General features: G+C 45.2%; 1 protein-coding gene across 1 annotated transcript in view; it reads left to right on the top strand.

Moving 5' to 3' along the window:
• Positions 1 to 1379: 1379 nt before the first annotated feature.
• The window catches only part of DNALI1 (dynein axonemal light intermediate chain 1), a 21820-nt gene continuing 3897 nt past the window's right edge, over positions 1380 to 19302 (top strand). Inside the window, exons 1-4 of the mRNA XM_027864690.1 lie at positions 1380 to 1481; positions 2197 to 2345; positions 15439 to 15608; positions 18722 to 18900. Coding sequence (XP_027720491.1) covers positions 1401 to 1481; positions 2197 to 2345; positions 15439 to 15608; positions 18722 to 18900 — 579 coding nt within the window. The 5' untranslated portion in view covers positions 1380 to 1400. The remainder of the gene's footprint in view (positions 1482 to 2196; positions 2346 to 15438; positions 15609 to 18721; positions 18901 to 19302) is intronic.

Genomic DNA, 19302 nt, shown 5'->3' with positions numbered 1-19302 from the left:
GCACAAGCATTTATTAAGCACTGATTGCGTGCAGACAACTGGGCTTAGAGCTGCAGGAAGATCAAGAATTCTGGTAATAATAACTGGAAAAGCAACCTGGTGTAATAAAGGGCCAACTTGGGAGTCAGGAAGATGGATTCTGACACAGAGCAGTTGTAGGGTGCTGGGTGAGTCGTTAAGTTTCTCATTGGCCCAGGCAGCTCTATCTAAGTCTGCAGAAGTTACAGAAGGATTGCCTATCTGAACCATTGGAAGGAGTTTCACCACCAGGAATTCCCTATAAATGAAAGTTCATGTCCAACAAATAAAACTCCAAAATAACAACAGAAAAAAAATTTCTCATTTGTGAATGAATAAGAAGTGACTTGTTCAGGGTTACACAGCAAGTGCCTCAGGCAAGTTTCAAACCCAGGCTTCTGTTCCCTGCAGCTCATTCCCAGTCCTCCAACAGGACAGCAGAAGATGCTTACAGAGGTTCTTAACCCGTGTGTGTGTGTGTGTGTGTGTGTGTGTGTGTTGTGTATATGTGAAGGACCCTTTTAACAGTCTAAATAAAGCTTAGGTTTTAAAATAATAATTCTGACTGGTTCTGTGACTCTAGGCAAGTCACTTAATCCCAATTGCCTCACCACAAATAAATAAATAATAACTAGCATTTATATGGCACTTTAAGGTTCACAAATTTGTTTTACAAGTATCTCATTTGATCCTCACCACAACCCTGGGAGACTATTATCCCCATTTTACAGGTGAGGAAACTGAGTCAGACAGAGGTCACATGACTTGTCCACGGTTACACAGCTAGTAAGTGTCTGAATCAGGATTTGAACTCGGGTCTTTTTGACTCCAGGACCAGAACTCTATGCACTGCACCACCAGCTACCTGAAATAAAACACACAGGATTATAAAGAAAAACAATTATACTGAAATGCAGTTATCAAAACGTTAAATAAACAAGGTCACAGACCCAGGGTAAGAACACCTGCCTAATAATATAAAGGAGACTATGGTAATTAAGAGTTCTCATTTCTATAGCGCTTTAAGTTGTACAAAGCGCTTTTCTCAGAAGCATCCTCTGTGCCCAAGAAACCAAAGGTCTCTCGCCCAAGGCCACACAACTAAGTGACAGAAATGAAGTTCCATCTGGTTGCTCCTGGGTGCGTGCCTAGTGCAGGATTCTTTTCACCACACCTGCGCAAAGAACTTGGGGCTGGTAGGGCGCCAGCCAATCCCCCAGCTCTCCTATCGCCACGCCCCACTACGAGCCCCGCCCCACCGCTAGCTCCGCCCCCCAGCTGCAGGCTGCTGGGCACGAGTGGTAGGAAGGGGGGGGTGGGGCGTCGGTTTCCATGGTGACAGTAAACAAGGCTGCGGAGCCACTGCTACAGCAGCAGCCACCATGATTCCCCCAGTTGACTCTCTGCTCAAGTATGACACCCCGGTGCTAGTGAGCCGGAACACTGAGAAGCGGAGCCCCAAGGTAGAACCCAGGGCCCGGAAATGGGGACTGCAGGGAGAGAAGGAGGGAGGGGAAGGGAAGAGAATATGGACGGGAAGAGGGAAAGAAAGGGGAAGATGGAAGAGGGAGTGGGAAGCGAGAGGATGAGGGAGGAGAAGAAGGGGGAAGAAGGGAGAGGGAGAACGGAAGAAATAGTGGGAGGAGTGAGGAGGGGGTGAAAGTGGGAAGAGGAAAACAGGAGGAGAGAAAAGACGGAAGAAGCGTGAAGAAGAATGGGAAGGAGAAAGAAAGATGCAGTTGGGAGGAGGATGGAGGAACTAGGAAGAGGGAGAGGAGGGAAGAAGATTGAGAGGAAAAAAGACAGTGGGAGAAGCAAAGGGAGGGGGGAGACTATAGGAGGGAGGAGCAAAGAGGAAGGAAGAGAATGTGGGAAGGAAGATGTGGAAATTAGGAAGAAAGAGGAAGAATGAAAAGTGGATAAAAGGAGGGATCACAAGTGGCTATAGAAGAAGGGGAAAAGATGGTGGTAGGATGAGGAAACGGGAAGATGAAGGTAGACATATGGGAGGGGGAAGGAGGAGAAGAGGGGTATCATGAGAAGAGAGATAGCAGAAGATGAGAGGGTAGAAAGAGAGAAATAAGGAGAAGAAGGAAAGGAAAAGAACCAGGGCCATGGCTGCCCCAAGGCCAGTTCTGAGGGCCAGGTGTCTGAGCTTTTCTGTCACCTCCTTCCCAGGCCCGCCCCCTGAAGGTCAGCCCTCAGCAGCCATTGGCTACAGGGCCAGTCCCACAGCCTCCCAAAACCAAGGCCACCCCTTCTACTTCTGCTACCCCAGACCCCACCAAGCAGGCTGAAGAGATCCTGAACTCCATCTTGCCCCCCAGGTAAAAAGATCAAGGGATAATCAACAAGCTGGACAGTCTTGGGATGGATTGTATGGCTGTGGTCCAAAGGCTGGCTTGGCCAACTTAGCAAAGACTTATCCTGTGTCTGGCTGCAGGGCAATGAGGTTTTTAATCATAGCAACGTTACTAAGACATAGAGGGATATCTCAGAAGCATCCTGTGTGCCCCAGATGAGATAATAGACTGTTGAGATAATAGACCCTTGAAGTGCTGGTATCAGCACCTTGTGGCCAGACCAGCCAACAGTCTTGGAGAGAGTCCCACAATCCCCTGACCCTGACCAGCCCCAGGGCCCAGGATGGGGAAAGGATCACAAGATTGAACATTTAGAATTTAGAGCTGTGAGGGACCTTAGAGGTCACTAGTCTAAACCCATCCCCTCCTTATTTTATAGATGAGGAAACAGAGCCAGGTAGTAAATTGGAGGGCCTGGATTCAACCCTAGGTCCTTGGACTCTAAAGATCAGTGCTATATGATACAAACAGATAGGGACCAGCTTTACACTCACCGAAGGCCCAGGAATTCTAAGTCTCAAAGATACTAGGATGTTTTTTCCCTCCAAGGTCACTTAGCTCTAGAACTCAAGGGTCTGAGTCTCCTCACACCAGGGTCCTCTAATTATAATTCATCTATGATCCCAGCAGACTCCTCATTGCATCATAGAATGTCAGATCTGGAAATGGCCTTAAATATTATTATGTATATATTATTATTATTAAATATTATTTAATCCAGAGTCCAGTCTAAGATCAATTAGTCTTAGCACCCAAGGGTCTTCAAGTAGCTCAGCATCCTTCACTTGCCTAATAGGTCATCTTTTTGTCCTGGCTATAGTCCTGATGGAAACATAGAATACAAGAACTGGAAAGGACTGCAAAACCATCTATTTCTAACCATTTCATTTTTACATATGGGGATGCTGAGGCTAGGGAAGTGGTCACTTTTCTTTTTTAGGCAATTGGAGTTAAGTGACTTGCCCAGGGTCACACAGCTAGTAAGTGTGAAGTGTTTGGTCTGAGGCCGGATTTGAACTCAGGTCCTCCTGACTTCAGGGCTGGTGCTCTATTCACGGCACCACCTAGCTGCCCCTGGTCATTTCTTTTCATGGAGAGGAGTTCAGATCTTGCCTCAGACACTCACTAGCTGTGTGAACCAGGGCAAGTCATTTAACCTCTGTCAGACTCAGTTTTCTCATTAGTAAAATGTAAACCAATAGCATCTGCTTCACAGGGTTGTTGTTACATAAATGCTAGTTATCATTATCATTACTATTATTGCCCAGGAAGGAAGCTCCAAGGAGGGATCAGACCACTGCTTGGGGGTAGATGGAATGATGACAAGAAGCAATGCAGAGAAGGCAGAGCTGATAAAGTCTTACTTTACTTCCATTTTCTCTGCCAAGAATAATGATCTCTGAACTGGAAGGAACAAGGGGAAAATTGCTGTTAGGGAATCAGAACCCAAGATAAGTAAGGAGATAATAAAAAAAGCACCTAGTTGTCCTTGACTGGCTCAAGTCGTTAGAGCCAAATGACCTCCATCCCACGGTGGTGACACGACTGACTGATGTGATGACTGAGCTACTTTCAGTGATCTTCCAAAGATTATGGATTTCCTCAGTAGTGACACAGGCCTCCCTGCAGTGCCTCACTCCAGATATTCTGTCTCCTGATTCAGTGCATTTTCACTGGCTGTTGTTGGTGCCTGGAATTCTCTGTCTCCTCATCTCTATCTCCTGGCTTTCCTCCAACTCCCAGCTAAAATCTCATCTATTACAAGAAGTCTTTCCTGATCCCCATTAATGCTAGTGCCTTTCCCCTGAGATTATTTCAAATTTATCCTGTCCATATCTTGTTTGTATAGTGACGGTGAGCTCCTTGAGAGCGGAAACTGTCTTTTGCCTTTCTTTGTATCCCTAGCACTTGGCACACAGTATGAGCTTAGTAAATACTTGTTGTTTTGTACTGTAAGTACTTAAACTTCATTGAATAGGTGGGTACAGAGGAGATTGTGGAAAATAGGAGAGATGCTATAGGATAGATTTTCAAAAAAGGAAGAGACTGGAATTTACATGTTATAAGCTGCTACCTATTGTTTTCAATTCTCGGCATAATTTTAGAACATAATATTAAAAGGCTGGTCAGTGACTGTCTAGAAAAGGAAGTGATCATCACAATCAACATGGTGTTGTTCAGCATAGATGATGCAACAGTAAACTCGGTTTCTTTTTTTGACAGGTAGATTGGAAGGATGCTGTAGATACATTTTACTGATGGAAAAAAAGAGAGAGAGAGGAGCCCACCTGTAGCAAAGACTGTCGCTGTGTGGCTTGAAGGGAGGCAGAATAAATATCTCGAGCCTTTTCTCCCCATACCTTTTTCCAAGGGAGGCTATCATTCCTGCCAGGAGAAGAAGCAGAAAGTTAAGACCAGAGGCCACTCTGCTCTCCTCAGAGAGGGGAAGTACTAGGCTAGAAATATATCTGTTCCTTTAGATATTCATTTAGGGAATATGATTGGGTTCAAACTAACCTTTGATCACTTTGTGTCACTTTGTCATTTCTTGGGAAGAAGGCAAACTCTAAGCTCTATATGAACCCTTTCCAGTTCGGTAATGAACACACATAGCAAATAGCAATGAAACCCATTTATCCAATTCATAAAACAGAAATCAGAGAAGGTATACTTAGGAGAATATATGCCAGATGATACAGAGTGAAGGAGCTCTCCCATTGAGAGAGATAGCTCAACTAAGAGAGTCCTGGATCGCACCCAAGGGGAACTCCCTACCGTCTCTAGTGTGGCAAGCTGGGAGTAGGGACATAATGGAGACTGCTTATTCCTCTCGTCTTCCCAGAGTCTTCTCCTTAATTTTTTTTTTTAAAGGATAGGCAATGGGGTTAAGTGACTTGCCCAGGGTCACACAGCTAGTAAGTGCTATGTGTCTGAGGCCGGATTTGAACTCAGGTCCTCCTGAATCCAGGGCTGGTGCTCTATCCACTGTGCCACCGAGCTGCCCCGAGTCTTCTCCTTCAGCAGCCTAAAGTGGGGTTGGCCTCTTCCATCTTCTCCCTCTTGAAGCTAGACGCCAAAAGCTCACGAAGCTACTGGACACTTTGAAGAAGCCTTGAAGCTTGATAAGTCCCTGACAAAGGGGACTAGCCCTGAAGAGTCCCGCAAGGGGACTGTCAAAAACTTGAGCTCTCTGTCTCTCACCAGCTCCACCCCACCCTTCACACAGCTTAGGGGATTCATCTGCATCAATAAGGAGAGTTCTGTACCAATGGGCTTTGCAGCAGAATTTCACCTAGATTTTAGCAAAGCATTTGACAGTTTCCTATGCTGTTCTTGTAGAAAAGATGGGGACAGAGATAGGGGGGTTGTGGCCTGGACAATAGTACAGTTCGGTAGATTCAGAATTGTTTGGATGGCCACTCCCTTTCTTCCAAATAGTCATTAAAGGTTTGATGTTAGCTTGGAAAGAGGTCTTCAAGGGAATACCCCAGGGATCTGTACTTGCTACTAAGCTGTTTGCCCTTTCTGTCATTGACTTGGCTAAGACATAGATGGGAGGCCAGACATGAAAAATGGTACGGAGATAAAAATGACAAGCTGTGGCAAGTGAGAAGGTGTGTGAGGAGAAGAACATGGAGTAGAGATCTATCTCTTTGAGGAGTGGTTGAAGGAGCCGGGGATGTTTAGCTAGGAAAAGAGAAGCCTATGGAAGGATGTAATTGTCTCTAAGTCTTTAAAAGGCCCTTACATGGGAGAGGAATTAAGCTTGTTCCACTTGGCCCCATAAGACATTACTAGAGGTAGTGGGTAGAGGTTGCAGAGAGGAAGATTGAGGCTCAATATAAGGAAGCACTTCCTAGCAGCATAAGCCCCAGGTGGGATAGGCTGACCTGGGAGGCAGCAGATGCCTGTCTCATTCAAGATCTTCAAGCAGAAGCTAGATGACCACGAGGAATGAGACCAAGACAATAGTACAGTTTAGACAGTTCAGAACTAAATAGTTGCCCAGCCAGAGGGGATTCTGGGGCAGTATGTATGGCCTGCACTACATGGGTTCTGAGGGTCCTGACGTTCTGTGAATATGAAATTAGAGAGGCAGATTTTGGCTAGGTGTAATGAAATTTCCTAACAATTAAGCAAGGCCCAGTGGAATATTATTTGGGGATGTCATAATCTTGTGAGGTACATGTTGGATTAGCTGGCCTTTCAGGCCCCTTCCAGCTGTCACATTCTGGGGTGCTTTGAAGTGTCAGGACAGGGACTGTAACCCAGGACTTGTGGCTCTTCTAGTGTTTTTACCCTTCTGTACTGTTTCTTCTCCAAACCCTTCTTCAAATTCATTTCCAGAGTCCTTTCTTCATGCTCTGGCTCATCTGTTCTCTTGTATTCTTGGGCACAGAAGGCTTTAAGAAACAGGGCAGGATTTCTCTGAAGTGAGCTCCTTATATCAGGACTCAGTCAAGATCTAACAACCAGAGCTGTTCCAGCATGAGATGGGCTGCCTTGATAAGTAATGGCTTCCCCCTCACTGGAGGTCTCCCAGAAGAGTCTAGATTACTAAAGACCATTTGGGGATGTTGTAAGGGAATTTCTGTTCAGGTACAGGCTCACTTAGAAACTTCTGAGTTGCCTCCCAGTTATGAGAGGCTATGATTTTTTTTTGAAACTGGAAGTGCAATGGTCTTTCCTGGCCTGATCCCACAGTTAATCAGTATGGAAGCTTGGACTGTTCTGTCTTCAACCTCAAGACTCACCACCTTGGGCTAGACCCAATGGGGACACCTGACTGGCTTAGGCCACTGCAGTTCAGAACTCCCTAACTTAAGTGATGGGCCAGCATCAGCCCCTCTTTATCATATCTAGTGATTCTGTGATTGTGAAGGAAACTAGTCTTGTCATAAACTTCAAAAATGTGGTGGAGAAAGCTCAAGTGGGTCTTTTATCAGCAGAAACAATATGATCCGTGGAAAGAAGCCTGGATTAGAATCTGGAACACCTGGGTTCAGTTTAGCTCAATTCAACAAACATTTGTTAAGCACAGACTGCATGTGAGACACTTTGCTAGGCATTGAATTCTCCCAGGACTGCCACACAGTCCTGGCCCACTGACCCCAAGCGAATTGAGTTACTTTTCTGGGCCTCAGTTTTCTTACCTGTGAAATGGAACTAATAATCTCCGCCCACCTTTCCCTTGGGGCTGTTGTACAATTGATAGCACTATATAAATGTGAGCTATTATTGTAATATCGTGGCTGCTATAGAAAATGGAATGGAATGGGTTAGAAAAGCATTTGTTACTCCCTCGTATGTGTGAAACACTGTGCTGAGCATTGAAAATACAAGTGCAAAATCAGTACAGTCCCTCTTCTCAAGGAGCTCCCATTACAGGTAAACCAACATATATAAAAGGTTTTAGTTAAAAAGGGACAGATTGAAGGCCCAGTGGTCCTTAGGGTGTAGAGGAAAGGTAGATGAGAAGATCCAGGCTTCCTTAGTATGCAGCAGCAGACCAGAAGGAAGCGTGTAGGGGCAGCGAGGGCATATTGTCAGGGCGACTCTGGTTTTACCGTAGATAAGGTCACCCTTTAGCTTGACTCTAACATAGTGATGTCATTTTGGTCCTCTTCGAGAACGAAGGACAACAGCCAACCAACCAAATAATAGAGAGTAAGGCCCAGGAGTCTAGCAGGTCGCTAGGAGGGTTGTAGTTGGTGACTCCTTGATCATCTAAGCTGTTTGAGTGGCCATGTCTCAGTCAATGATTGTTTGAACAAACTTAAATGGTCCCAGGATCAAGGGGTGGGGGGGAGGTGTGAAAGGGTCAGCATCCATCTGGGTGTCCATCACCTAGTGGAAAATAGACAGTGAGGGCTGAGGTGGGAGACGGAGAGGTAGGCAGCTTTTTCAAGGAGTGTTGCTGTCAAGCAAAAGTGAAAGATGGAACAATAGCTGGGTGGACTAGAAGGAGTCACGGAAGCTTTTTTCGGATTGGGGGGTGGGGTGGACTGAGCAAATGAGAAATGGACAGAAACCTGGGACTAGAACTGAAGGAGGGAGTCAGAGCAGGCTAGAGGGAGGTCAAGAGACACCATGGTTAGAGGAAGGATCATTGAACTTGGAATCAGAAACCTTGGGTTAACTCTTTGATCTGATGTTTAATTATTTGTGTGACTTTGGGTACATCCATTGACCTCCCTGAGCCTCAATCTCCGTAACTGTGAGATGGAGCCAATAAACTTCCTAAGCGCTGTAAACTTCTGAGCCCAATGGAAATGTGAGGTATTGTTATATGTAAAATAAAATGAGGGGGATGGGCTAGCCTTGGTATTCTGTGACCCTTGGTTGATACCCATTATAACATACTCCAAAAGCCTCTGATTCTGCTCGTTTTGTATTTCTTTTCTTTTTGAGCCATGTTAGGTATGTGGTAGGCTGGGACTTGAAGATCTGTCTGTTGTACTGAGACATTTTTTTTTCCAGTAAGGAAGAATTTATTAAGCACATATGACCTGTATAAGTGTATTTCTATATAAATAGAAAAGTGGGAACAATTCTCGCGCTCAAAGAGTTCACATTCTAATGAGGGACAATACATATAGGTTTTATCAGCACATCAAATGGAAAACCTCCAGCTACTTTGGGTCCATCAGCAAAACAGATGGTAATATATCTTCTTTAATATCAGTTCTGTTGATAAAATCATATCAGCTATTTTATAAGTAATATTTTATTTTTTCCAATTACATGTAAAGACAATTTTTAACATTCATTTTTTAAAAATTGTGCTCCAAATTTTTTCCTTCCTTCCTTCCCCTCTCCCCTCCCTAAAAGGTAAGCAATTTGATGTAGGTTATATATATGCAACCATGTAAAACATATTTCCATATTAGTCATGTTGTGAGAGAGGAAATAGTCCGAAAAGAAAAAAAAAACAAGAAAAAAATAAAGTAAAACTAGAATTCGTTGATCTGCTTTCAGATTACATCAATTCTTTCTCTGGATCTGGATAGCATTTTCTATCATGATTCCTTTGGAGTCACCTTGGATCATTGTATTGCTGAGAACAGCTAAGTTATTCATAGCTGATCATTGCACAGTGTTGTTGTTACTGTATACAATGCTCTCCTGGTTTTGCTCACTTCACTTTGCATCAGTTGGTGTTAGTCTTTCCAGGTTTTTCTGAAATCCACCTCTTTGTCATTTCTTAGAGTATAGTAGTATTCCGTTACATTCATATACCACAACTTGTTCAGCTATTCTCCATTTTGTGGACATCCCCTCAATTTCCAATTCTTTGCCACCACAAAAAGAGCTGCTATAAATATTTTTTGTATTGAGACTTTCTCTGTGACATCGTTTGCCAGTGTTAATGTGCATTTCTTGCATGCATGAGAAGCACAGCATGAGTAGATAGCCTCAGAGCATGCTAGGTTTTGGGTATGCAGGAAGTTAGGTAGAGTTCTAGGGGTAAAAACTATCTGTGGATAATTCACAATATGGTTATTTCAGATATAGATAATGGATAATAACTAGAAAAAGATTGACCAGCCGGTTAAGTGCTTTGCACACACCTTGCCTTCTATCTTCCACATCTTTGCTTAAACCACTTCTACCGGTCTGGAGTATCCTCTCTGGTCTCCTTTAACTGTGCTTTCTATCCATCTTTATTCCTCCCCTTCTTAAGTCCCACCTCTCCTGGGAAGCCTATCCCAATTGGGCCTAGCCCATGGTAATCTAGCCTCTTCCAGCTATAGTTTGGTCAGCATTGATCAAAACCTTGGACTGTGAGTTACTCACTTTTTTACTCTCTTTTGACAGACTGTGAGCTCCCTGAGGGCAGTAACCAGGAGGGACTCATTTCTGCCTTGACCACAGTCCGGAAACAGAACTCTATACCTTAAACATTTATCAAGTGCCTGTTTTGAGCAGGACGATGTGTTAGGCTGTAGAGAAGCTTTAACGTTTAGTGAGGATAGTCCCTGCTATCATGGAGCTCACAGTTTAGGAGCAGGGTTATGACACATACACAGATAACTATAATATGCAATATCACATCAAAAGTGGGTTAGCATAGCACACTGCTTTACACATGGCTTAATATTTGTTTAATAGAGATGATTTCTTGAAATAGAGCTCTGGAAAACCAGGCTTTGATAAAGCCCATTGGGATTCAAATGGAAGTACTTGGGCATGCCTTAAACCCAATAACTCTGGCTCTCACTGATTGACCAATTATAGGTCCCAGCCCAAGCCTCACTAAGTCATTGTTTGGGTTTTGATGACTCAGAGCGAGTATACATAGCAATTGTTTCTGTTCTGGCAAGAAGCCCTGAGGGTCCTCCCCTTCCAGTTTACTTTTTTTTTTTTAAGTAGGCAAAGTGGGATATCTTTTGCCTCTTCTCTTACCAAGCGTTAAATCACTAAATGGGTGTTGCCTCAGACAAACTGAGACCTGGGAAAAACCTTAGCTTAAAAAGCCTAAGATCACCCGCTGCGTCTGGGGTCGTCTCCAGTTGTACTGATCTGTGTCTTGCCACTGGACTCAGATGGCTGTAGAGGAAAGAGGGAGCCAGATGACTTTGCACAGCCCTGCCTCGCTTAAATCCAGTTCACTTGCAAGTCAAGACATTACCCTCCTGATGTTATTGGTCCTCTTCCAGAACAAAGGGCAAACAACAACACCAACAACAAATTACATTCACGCAAAGTTCAATGTTAAGATTGGAGCAAGAATATAATTATTGATTGGGGGTTGTGATCAGGGAAAGCTTCCTAGAGGAAGCTCACCATAAGGGATGGTTTGAGCAAAGGCATGTTGGTGTGAGAGCATGATTCTAGTCCGTGGAGGAGAGGGGTATGACATAAGGTTGAAAGGTAAGATGAATGACACCAGAAATCCTTGTATGTCAGGCAAAGGAGTTTGGACTTTACTGGGCAGGCAATAGGGAGCCAGTGAAGGGACTTGAGCAGAGGAGTGGTATGATCTATGCATTAGCAAGATTACTCTTAAAGTTATATGAAGAATGAATTTGCAGGAATACTTGTTAGAAAGGTATTGCAGTAAACTTAGTGAGTGGCAATGAGTGCCTGTATGAGGGGGTGGTAGTAGGAATGGAATGGAAGAGGATGGGAGGTATGGCAAAAGTAGAATCCATAGGACTTGGTAACTGATTGGATGTGGTGGTGAAGGAGAGGAAAGATTGAATGATAAGCTCAGTGTTGTGAATTTGGGAGCCCAAGTAAATGGTGGTGCCACAGAAGGAACTGGTTTAGCATGGGAAATAAACAGCTTGACCTTGAACATGTTCAGTTGGACATGCTCCTGGTGGGCCATTCATGAGTTGAAAATCACATTTAGGACTTAGGAGAAAGGTCAAAGCTGAAAGGATAGACCTAGGCCTCTTCTGCCTAAATATGGGAGGTGATATTGAGAGAGTGAATGACAAGACCAAAAGAAAAAGCATAGATAGGGCCAAGGATTGACCACTGGGGAACACCCATAGTAGAAGGTTTAGAAGAGGACCAAGTGAAGGAGAGGCAGCTAGAGAAGTAGGAGAACCAATTTATGTTTGCAAAACAATCAGTCTTGATTCTGGACTCTTCCTGGCTCACCAGTCAGCATTCTAATTACATTTGGAGTCACTATGTCTAGTTAGAAGTTGCTTGGAGTGAGAAGGGAATTCTTTGGTGATTAAAAAAAAAAATCACCACCCAACAGTATGGTGTTTCGGAAACCATGAAATGACAGCGTCTAGGATAGAGGTTGGGGTGGATTTTTAACACCATCAAAAGCTACAGAAAGTGCTAACAACAAGCCATTGTTGTGGTTGAGTCACATCCAATTCTTCGTGACCCCATGGACCATAGCACACCAATTCTGTCCATGGGGTTTTCTTGGCAAAGATAGTGCAGTGGTTTGCCAGTTCCTTCTCCAGTGGATTAAGGCAACTTAAGTAACTTGTCCAGGGTTAAAAGGTTAAGTGTCTGAGGCTGTATTTGAATTAAGGCCTTCCTAACTCCAGGCCCACCACTCTATCCACTGAGCCACTTAGCTGCCTCAAGAACAGACCATTGATTTTGATGATTAGAAGATACTTGGTGATCGTGGAGAGAACAATTTTGATAGAGTGATGAGGCACAGTAGAGCTGCAGAGGACTGAGGAGAAAGTGGGTAGGTGAGATGGGACAGTAGCTAGATGAACTAGAAGAGTCAAAAGAAGGCTTTTTCAGGATTGGGGAGGGCTGAGCAGACAAAAAAGATCCAATGGATAGAGAGAGATTAGAGATGCGTGGGGTGGGGATGTGGTTAGGGATGGGATAGCTACTGGAGCAGTTCTGGAAGAGATGGAAGGGACTGGGCCCAAAGGTGCCTGTCGAGTGATCTTAATCTACTTTTGTGATAAGAAGGAAATGGGAGGAAAAGGGCAACAGTGCAGAGGGGAGGGGCTGAGGGAATTGATATTGTGTCACCTCTACTCTTCTCCATAAAAGGCTAGAAATCATCTATTGTCAGGTGGTGGTGATGGGTGGTGTTGCATGACTGCAATTGGGAGTTAGAGGAGAGAAGAGAAGATTTTGAAAAGCTGGCTGTGATGCTTCTCTCCTCTTACTGGAGAAGTGAAGGAGTAGAGATACTGAGTGAGGTGTATATTATTAAACATGGCCAATGTATTGATTTGGGGTGAGAAGAGTAAAATCCTCTGTATGGCATTCATTTTGCTTAGCTGTGTGTCTGTCTTGCAAGAGGAGGTTTATTTGTGCAGATGGGAATCATTGGGAGTGACCAGTGGAAAAAAAGAGTATTAATGAAACATTTTTAAAAAGAAAGAAACCTTAAGGAAAAAAGAAAGGAAAATTTGCTATAAGGAATGAAATTCAAAAGTAGATGATAGTGAAATTGTTATTGCTGTTTATCCTTCATTTTCAAAGAGGACCAAAGACATCACAAGGTGATTATCTTGACTTGTATGTGAATTGGATTTAAGTGAGGCAGAGTTGCACAAAGTCATCAGCTTCACTCTTTCTTCCAGAGTCATCGAAGTCCAGTGGCAAGACAAAAATCAGGACAACTGGCAATAGCCTGGGATGCAGTGGATGATCTTGACATCTTCAATGTCTGACCAAGATCTAGGTGCTCCATAGCACCGAATTCAGCTGCCTTCATGGCCATTGGAACAAATTATTCTCATCTGCCCATTCTGCAAGGGGAAGTTTTCACTTGCTTGGTGTAGACATGCCCCTAACTCACTGATGGGTTTGAGGCCTGTCAATTATGCTCAACCTGGTTTAGCCCATCTGCTGAGACAGTTTACCAGGGTGTGGCTGCTACACATACTACAACTTCTTGGAGCCACAGGTGAGAGCTGGGTGACAGGTAGAAACCAAAGGTGGATAAGCAGCCCAGAAAAGGGCTCAGCAGCCCTCACACCAAAGCTGCTAGTCCTCCCTGCACACCCCATAAACCCTGAGAGTAGAGTAGAATGACTGTCAAGAAGCAATTAGGGGCCGAGGGGTTATATATAGCCAATGAATTTATACAGAGTGAAATTAGCTCAGTTTTGTGATTTTCTTCAATGACACTTAGCGGCCAAGTGGTGAGAGTAGAAAAAATTAGATTTGTCTGAGGCCACAAGAGATGTGGCATCTGAACACCTAAGAGGGTAAGAGAAGGCAAGGAAAGGGAGAAAGAAACATGAAAAGGTTCTTGAATAAACTTTGCTCCTTTACACTGTGACTTGGGTTCAGCTGCGGTGCTACCAGAAAGGGGTTGTTAGTGGATGGGTGGAAGGTGAAACTGCTCAGAAACCCGGTGATAGGGCCCGAGATGCTTCATCATGGGAAGCAGAAGAGAACCCCGGTTGTCCATGAACTTCTGGTGACTGAGGGTTATCACAGGAGAATCTCTAACAGGCTTAAAACCTGGGTGTCATCTTTGACTCCTCACTCACTTTCCCTTATCCCCCATATCTAATCTGTTGCCAAGTTCTGTTGATTTTACTTTAATAACATCACTTGTATACATCCCCTTTTCTCCTCTGACCCTGCCACCACTCTGATACAAGCCCTCATCACTTCACATCTGGATTATTGTAACAGCCCGCTGGTGAGTGGGTCTGTCTGCTTCAAGTCTCTCCCCACTCCAGTGCATCTTCCACTCAATTGTCAAATTGATCTTCCTAAAAGCACAAGTCCAATCATCATCATCGTCTCACACACACACACACACACACACACACACACACACACACACAGAGCTCCAGTGGCTTCTTATCACTTCCAGGATAAAAAATAAAATCTCTGAATGACATTCAAAGCCCTTCATTACTTTCTCCTCCTTCCCTCTCCCCGTCAGCCTCTTCACTCTCTTCTCACACCTGCCTGCCCTTCATAGACTCCATGCTCCAGTGACACTGGCTTCCTGGCTATTCCTCAGACAGGCTGTCCCCCATGCCTCTGAAGCTCTCCTGGCCACCCTGGCTTTAGCCTCAGCTACAATCCCACTTACAAGAAGCCTTTCCCAGTCACCCTTAATGCTGTTTCCTTCCCTCTGTTGATTATCGCCACTTTTATTCTGCATGTATCTTCTTTGTGCATAGTTATTTGCATGTTGTCTCTCTCATCATACTGTGAGGTCATTGAAAGCAGGGACGTCTTTTGCCTTTCTTCGTATCCCCAGTGCTCGGCAAAGTGCCTGACATGTGGTAGGTACTTAATAAATGCTTAATGGCTGACTACCTGACCTTAGGAATCCAAAGTGTTGGGTTCTGTTCTGAGCTCTGAACTCTTGTCAGCTAGATGTCTGACTATGGGCAAATCCATCTTCCTTAGCTGTGAAATGAAAGGGTTGAATTAGACAGATAGTCCCTAAGGTCCCTTCCAAGCTTTGACATTCTTCAGTGCTATGAGTCGATGATTCTGGGATTCCCAAGTCATGGGCCTCGCAGCTGGTGAAAGGGCCTACCATCTTGTCTGCTGTGAGTGCAGTGAGTTTGTGGTGACTGCCTGCCTGCCACCCCTGCTCCTGACTTTGTCCCTGGTTTGTGTGTTTGCACTGCAGAGAATGGGTGGAAGATACTCAGCTATGGATCCAGCAGGTGTCCAGCACCCCCAGCACCAGGATGGATGTGGTGCATCTCCAGGAGCAGCTGGACTTGAAGCTGCAGCAGCGCCAGGCTCGCGAGACGGGCATCTGCCCAGTGCGCAGGGAGCTGTACTCACAGTGCTTTGGTGAGTGCGTCTGGGGGCGGCAAGGTGGCCAGTGTGGGGAGCAGGGTGGACTCAGAGCTGAGCTGGGAGAGCACGGACACCCAGCTGGGCTCAGCTCGTGAAAATGGCCACCTGGGACTTCATCCTCTGAAGGGCTCAAAGTGTTTCCTCCCCTGGCATCATCAGCTGTGAAGATGCTATGGAGCATCAGGACTTAGGCTCTCACAGTTGGGGACGCTGAAGGCCAGAGGGGTTGTCAGTAAGTCAACAAGCATTCATGAAGATCTCACCGTGTGTGCCAGGCACCGTGCACAGATGGGCCTACAAAGAAAGGCAAAAACAGTCTCTGCCTTCAAAGAGCTGCCATTTCAACGGAGGAGTCAACTGGCAAACACTCATGTACATGTAAAGCACATACAGTACAAAGGAGTGCTAACCTCTGAGGGCGGGCATGGCAGTGGGAGTGGGGGCATGGTGAAGACTGGGAAAAGCTTCTTGTGGGAGGTGGAATTAGAACTGAGTCTTAAAGGAAGCCAAGGAAGCCAGAAAGTAGAAGTGAGGAGGGGAAACATTCCCAGCATGGGGCAGGAGGCAGAGAGTTAGAAGGCGGGTCAGTGATAAGAGGTCCAAGACCACCAGGAAGGGCAGACTAGACTTAGAGATATGTCTCAGTTTCTTATAGCTTCTAAATATCAGTCTTTTATCTGATATAGTCACGGAAAATAATTTTTGCCAGTCTGTTTCTTTGCCTTTAAAGGTATTGTTTTTTGTTACATGAAATCCTTTTTTAAAAATCTGTGTATAAACAAAGCCACTGATTTTTGTGCCTTAACAACTCTTTCCATTTGTTTGACTAAAATACTCATACTCTCTGCAGGTGGGACAAATATCGTTTTTTAAAAGTAGCAGGTCCAGGGTCTCATCCAGCTCTAGTAGTAGTCTGCCATCTCCAAGTGTAGACGGTTCCTTCTGCTAATCCAACTCCCTCCTTGGTAATGAGCACAAATCTCCTTACAGAAACCCCCCTTCATACTGGTGTGCGTGCATTTGGCCTCTGGAGGCCCTGGGCACCTCACAGATTGCTCTGCCCCATAGCGCCCCCCTAGGTAGCTTCAGGCCTTGTGACCAGGACTGTCATGCAGTTACTAACCCCTCTTACTTCTGGCCTCCCCTCAGCTCACCAGTCAGTATCCTCATTACAACTGGAGTCACTGCTTGTATTTAGAAGCTGCTTGGAATGGGGAAAGAGAACTCTTTGGTGATTTGAAAGTATGCAATCCAACCGCATTCAGACCACAGTCCAGAGACGTCTCTCAGAGATTAATTTGCTTACGATTTGATAAACTGACTGGCGCCAAGAGGCTTCAACAAGAGGTCTCCTTAAAAAACTGTGCTTTTTGGCTGCTCCCCAGCTTCTCCGTGTCAGGCTGGGCACTTACTGTTCAGTCCTGTGTTAGCCCCATCCTCAGGACCCCAGGGGAACTGGGATGCCCACCAGCCCCGTCCAGGCCTACCCAATCAGATGGCTACATGGGATGCCTTCCCAGGCTCCTACGGAAAGAAGTGAATTCCCAACACCATGCACAGCGTCTGTTTGATAAATAGTTCCAGATAGGTAATAAATGCTGAATTGTAGCGGAAGGAGCACTGGCCAGGGAGTCAGGAGTACAGGGTTCAGATCCCAGCTTTGTCATTAACCCTTTGTCTGACCTAAGCAAGTCACTTCCCCTTGCCAAGATGAGCCTCTGTTTTCTCAGCTGTTAAATGAGGGGATTTTGATTGCACTAGTTACCATACCTTACAAGGATCAACAGAAGAGACTAGGAATATTTAGCCAGGAGAGTCCTTGGAGTGGACATGACAGTTGAATTTGCCATTTGGAAGTAGGTTAGAGCTTTTCTGCTTAATCTCAGAGGATAGAACCAGTAGTAGTAAGCAGGTGGAGAATAGAGAGGAAGATTTAAGCTCTAAGTAGGGAAAAACTTCCTCATAATGAAAGTTATCTAAACATAGAATGAGAGGATCAGAGTGTAAATCATAAACTCTGCCAACCTCCATGTATAAGAGAATGACACTGAAACTCATTGAGGGGGTACAGCTTACATGGTTCTCAGAGGAAAATTTTTCTCTGAAAACTTACACTAACAGACAGAAAAGGAGAGGATCAAGACACTGAGTATTCAGACACGACCTAGAAAAGCAACGAACGAACAAGCCTAGAATAAGCCCCAAAGGAATGTTGACAATTTCAAAAGTGGCATGGGCTGCCTCTGGATACAGCGGGCTCTTAGCCCCTCACTGGAGGGCTTCAGACAAAAGTTGGATGGCAGCTTGTTTGGGTGGCAGGAGGTGGGATTCCTGTCCAATCTAAGATTCTATGAGATGCTGTCCTGGGGCCCTTCGAGCTCCAACATTTGGGGCTCTCTGGCATCTGCTTTTCTGCTACTGACGGGGGAGGGGTGTGAGGACACAAAGTGCCCCAAACAGCACCAGCTTTGGTCTTGGAGGCAGAAGATCCAGGCTCAAGTCCCAGCCCAGCCACTGCTGTGTAACTGTAGGCAAGTCACTTAGCTTCTTGGGAGGCTCCCCATTTCCGCTCATCTGTAAGGTAACTTGGGGGTGTTTGTGAGAAAAGCCCTTTGAAAAAGCCCAGTGTAGATATGGGAATAACAATTATACTGAGTAGTGGGCTTGTATCCTCAATATATCTTAAAACTCCTCAATTCCACAGAGAGGTGAACTCTGGTCTGCTGTCAGGGCATTGTCCTAGGCTGACTGCCTGGTACTCCACAAACCTCGGTTTTGGCATTCCGTCTCCATCAGAGAAGTGCTTGGTCTGGTGGGAATGGACTCTGTGAGTCATCACATTCCTTCCTCTGTGCCCCATGAGAGAGAGAAAGAGAGTGCCACCCCAGTTTTCCCTGAACTGTTTTTTTTTTACCTTGGACCACATCTCCAGTTCGAGTCAAAAGCAGTCAAAAGAGAGCATTGCTTTTCTCAGCATTCTTGTCAGGGAGAAAATATGGTTGGTAATGCCCAAGTTGCCTTTTCCAGCCTGCCGTCTTCACTGACCTGTGTGTGTGTGTGTGTGTGTGTGTGTGTATGTGTGTGTGTATCTCCCTGTGTCTTGGAAGATGAGCTGATCAGAGAAGTGACCATAAATTGTGCGGAGCGGGGCTTGCTGCTTCTGCGTGTCCGGGATGAGATCCGCATGACCATCGCAGCCTATCAGACCCTGTATGAAAGCAGTGTGGCCTTTGGCATGAGGAAGGCACTCCAAGCTGAGCAAGGGAAGTCCGACATGGAGAGGAAAGTGAGTGGGATGAGGGGACTCCTCGTGCACTCTCTGCCCCCCATGGCCAAGCCTGCAGATGCTTGTCCCCTCTGTCTCCTGGGCCCTCTGTCCAACTTAGGTCCAGGAGGCATAAGTCCCCCTCCATTCTAGACTCCTGAAGTCCCCTGGGACACTCCTCATGTTCCTCATGTTCTCAGGAAGCATAGCATTTATACCAAATAGTCCTCTCTAATATAAATCTCATCATTTACATTTCAATAGGTCACACTGTTTTAAATCACAATCACCTTCTAAGCATATAGTGGAGTGTACTTTTGGTTTCTTTCCTAGGCTTCAGTGTTAACAATTTGGAATTCCACTGGGTGGCAGTAAAGATTCTGGGAATATGGGATTTTCCCCTTGGTTTCATACATGAACTTA

Source organism: Vombatus ursinus, unplaced genomic scaffold (genome assembly GCF_900497805.2).
Source record: "Vombatus ursinus unplaced genomic scaffold, bare-nosed wombat genome assembly UNPS02014775.1, whole genome shotgun sequence".
NCBI classification, from domain to species: Eukaryota; Metazoa; Chordata; class Mammalia; order Diprotodontia; family Vombatidae; genus Vombatus; species Vombatus ursinus.
The sequence above is the reverse complement of the archived record's forward strand: the minus strand, read 5'-3'. Positions and strand labels throughout refer to the sequence as shown.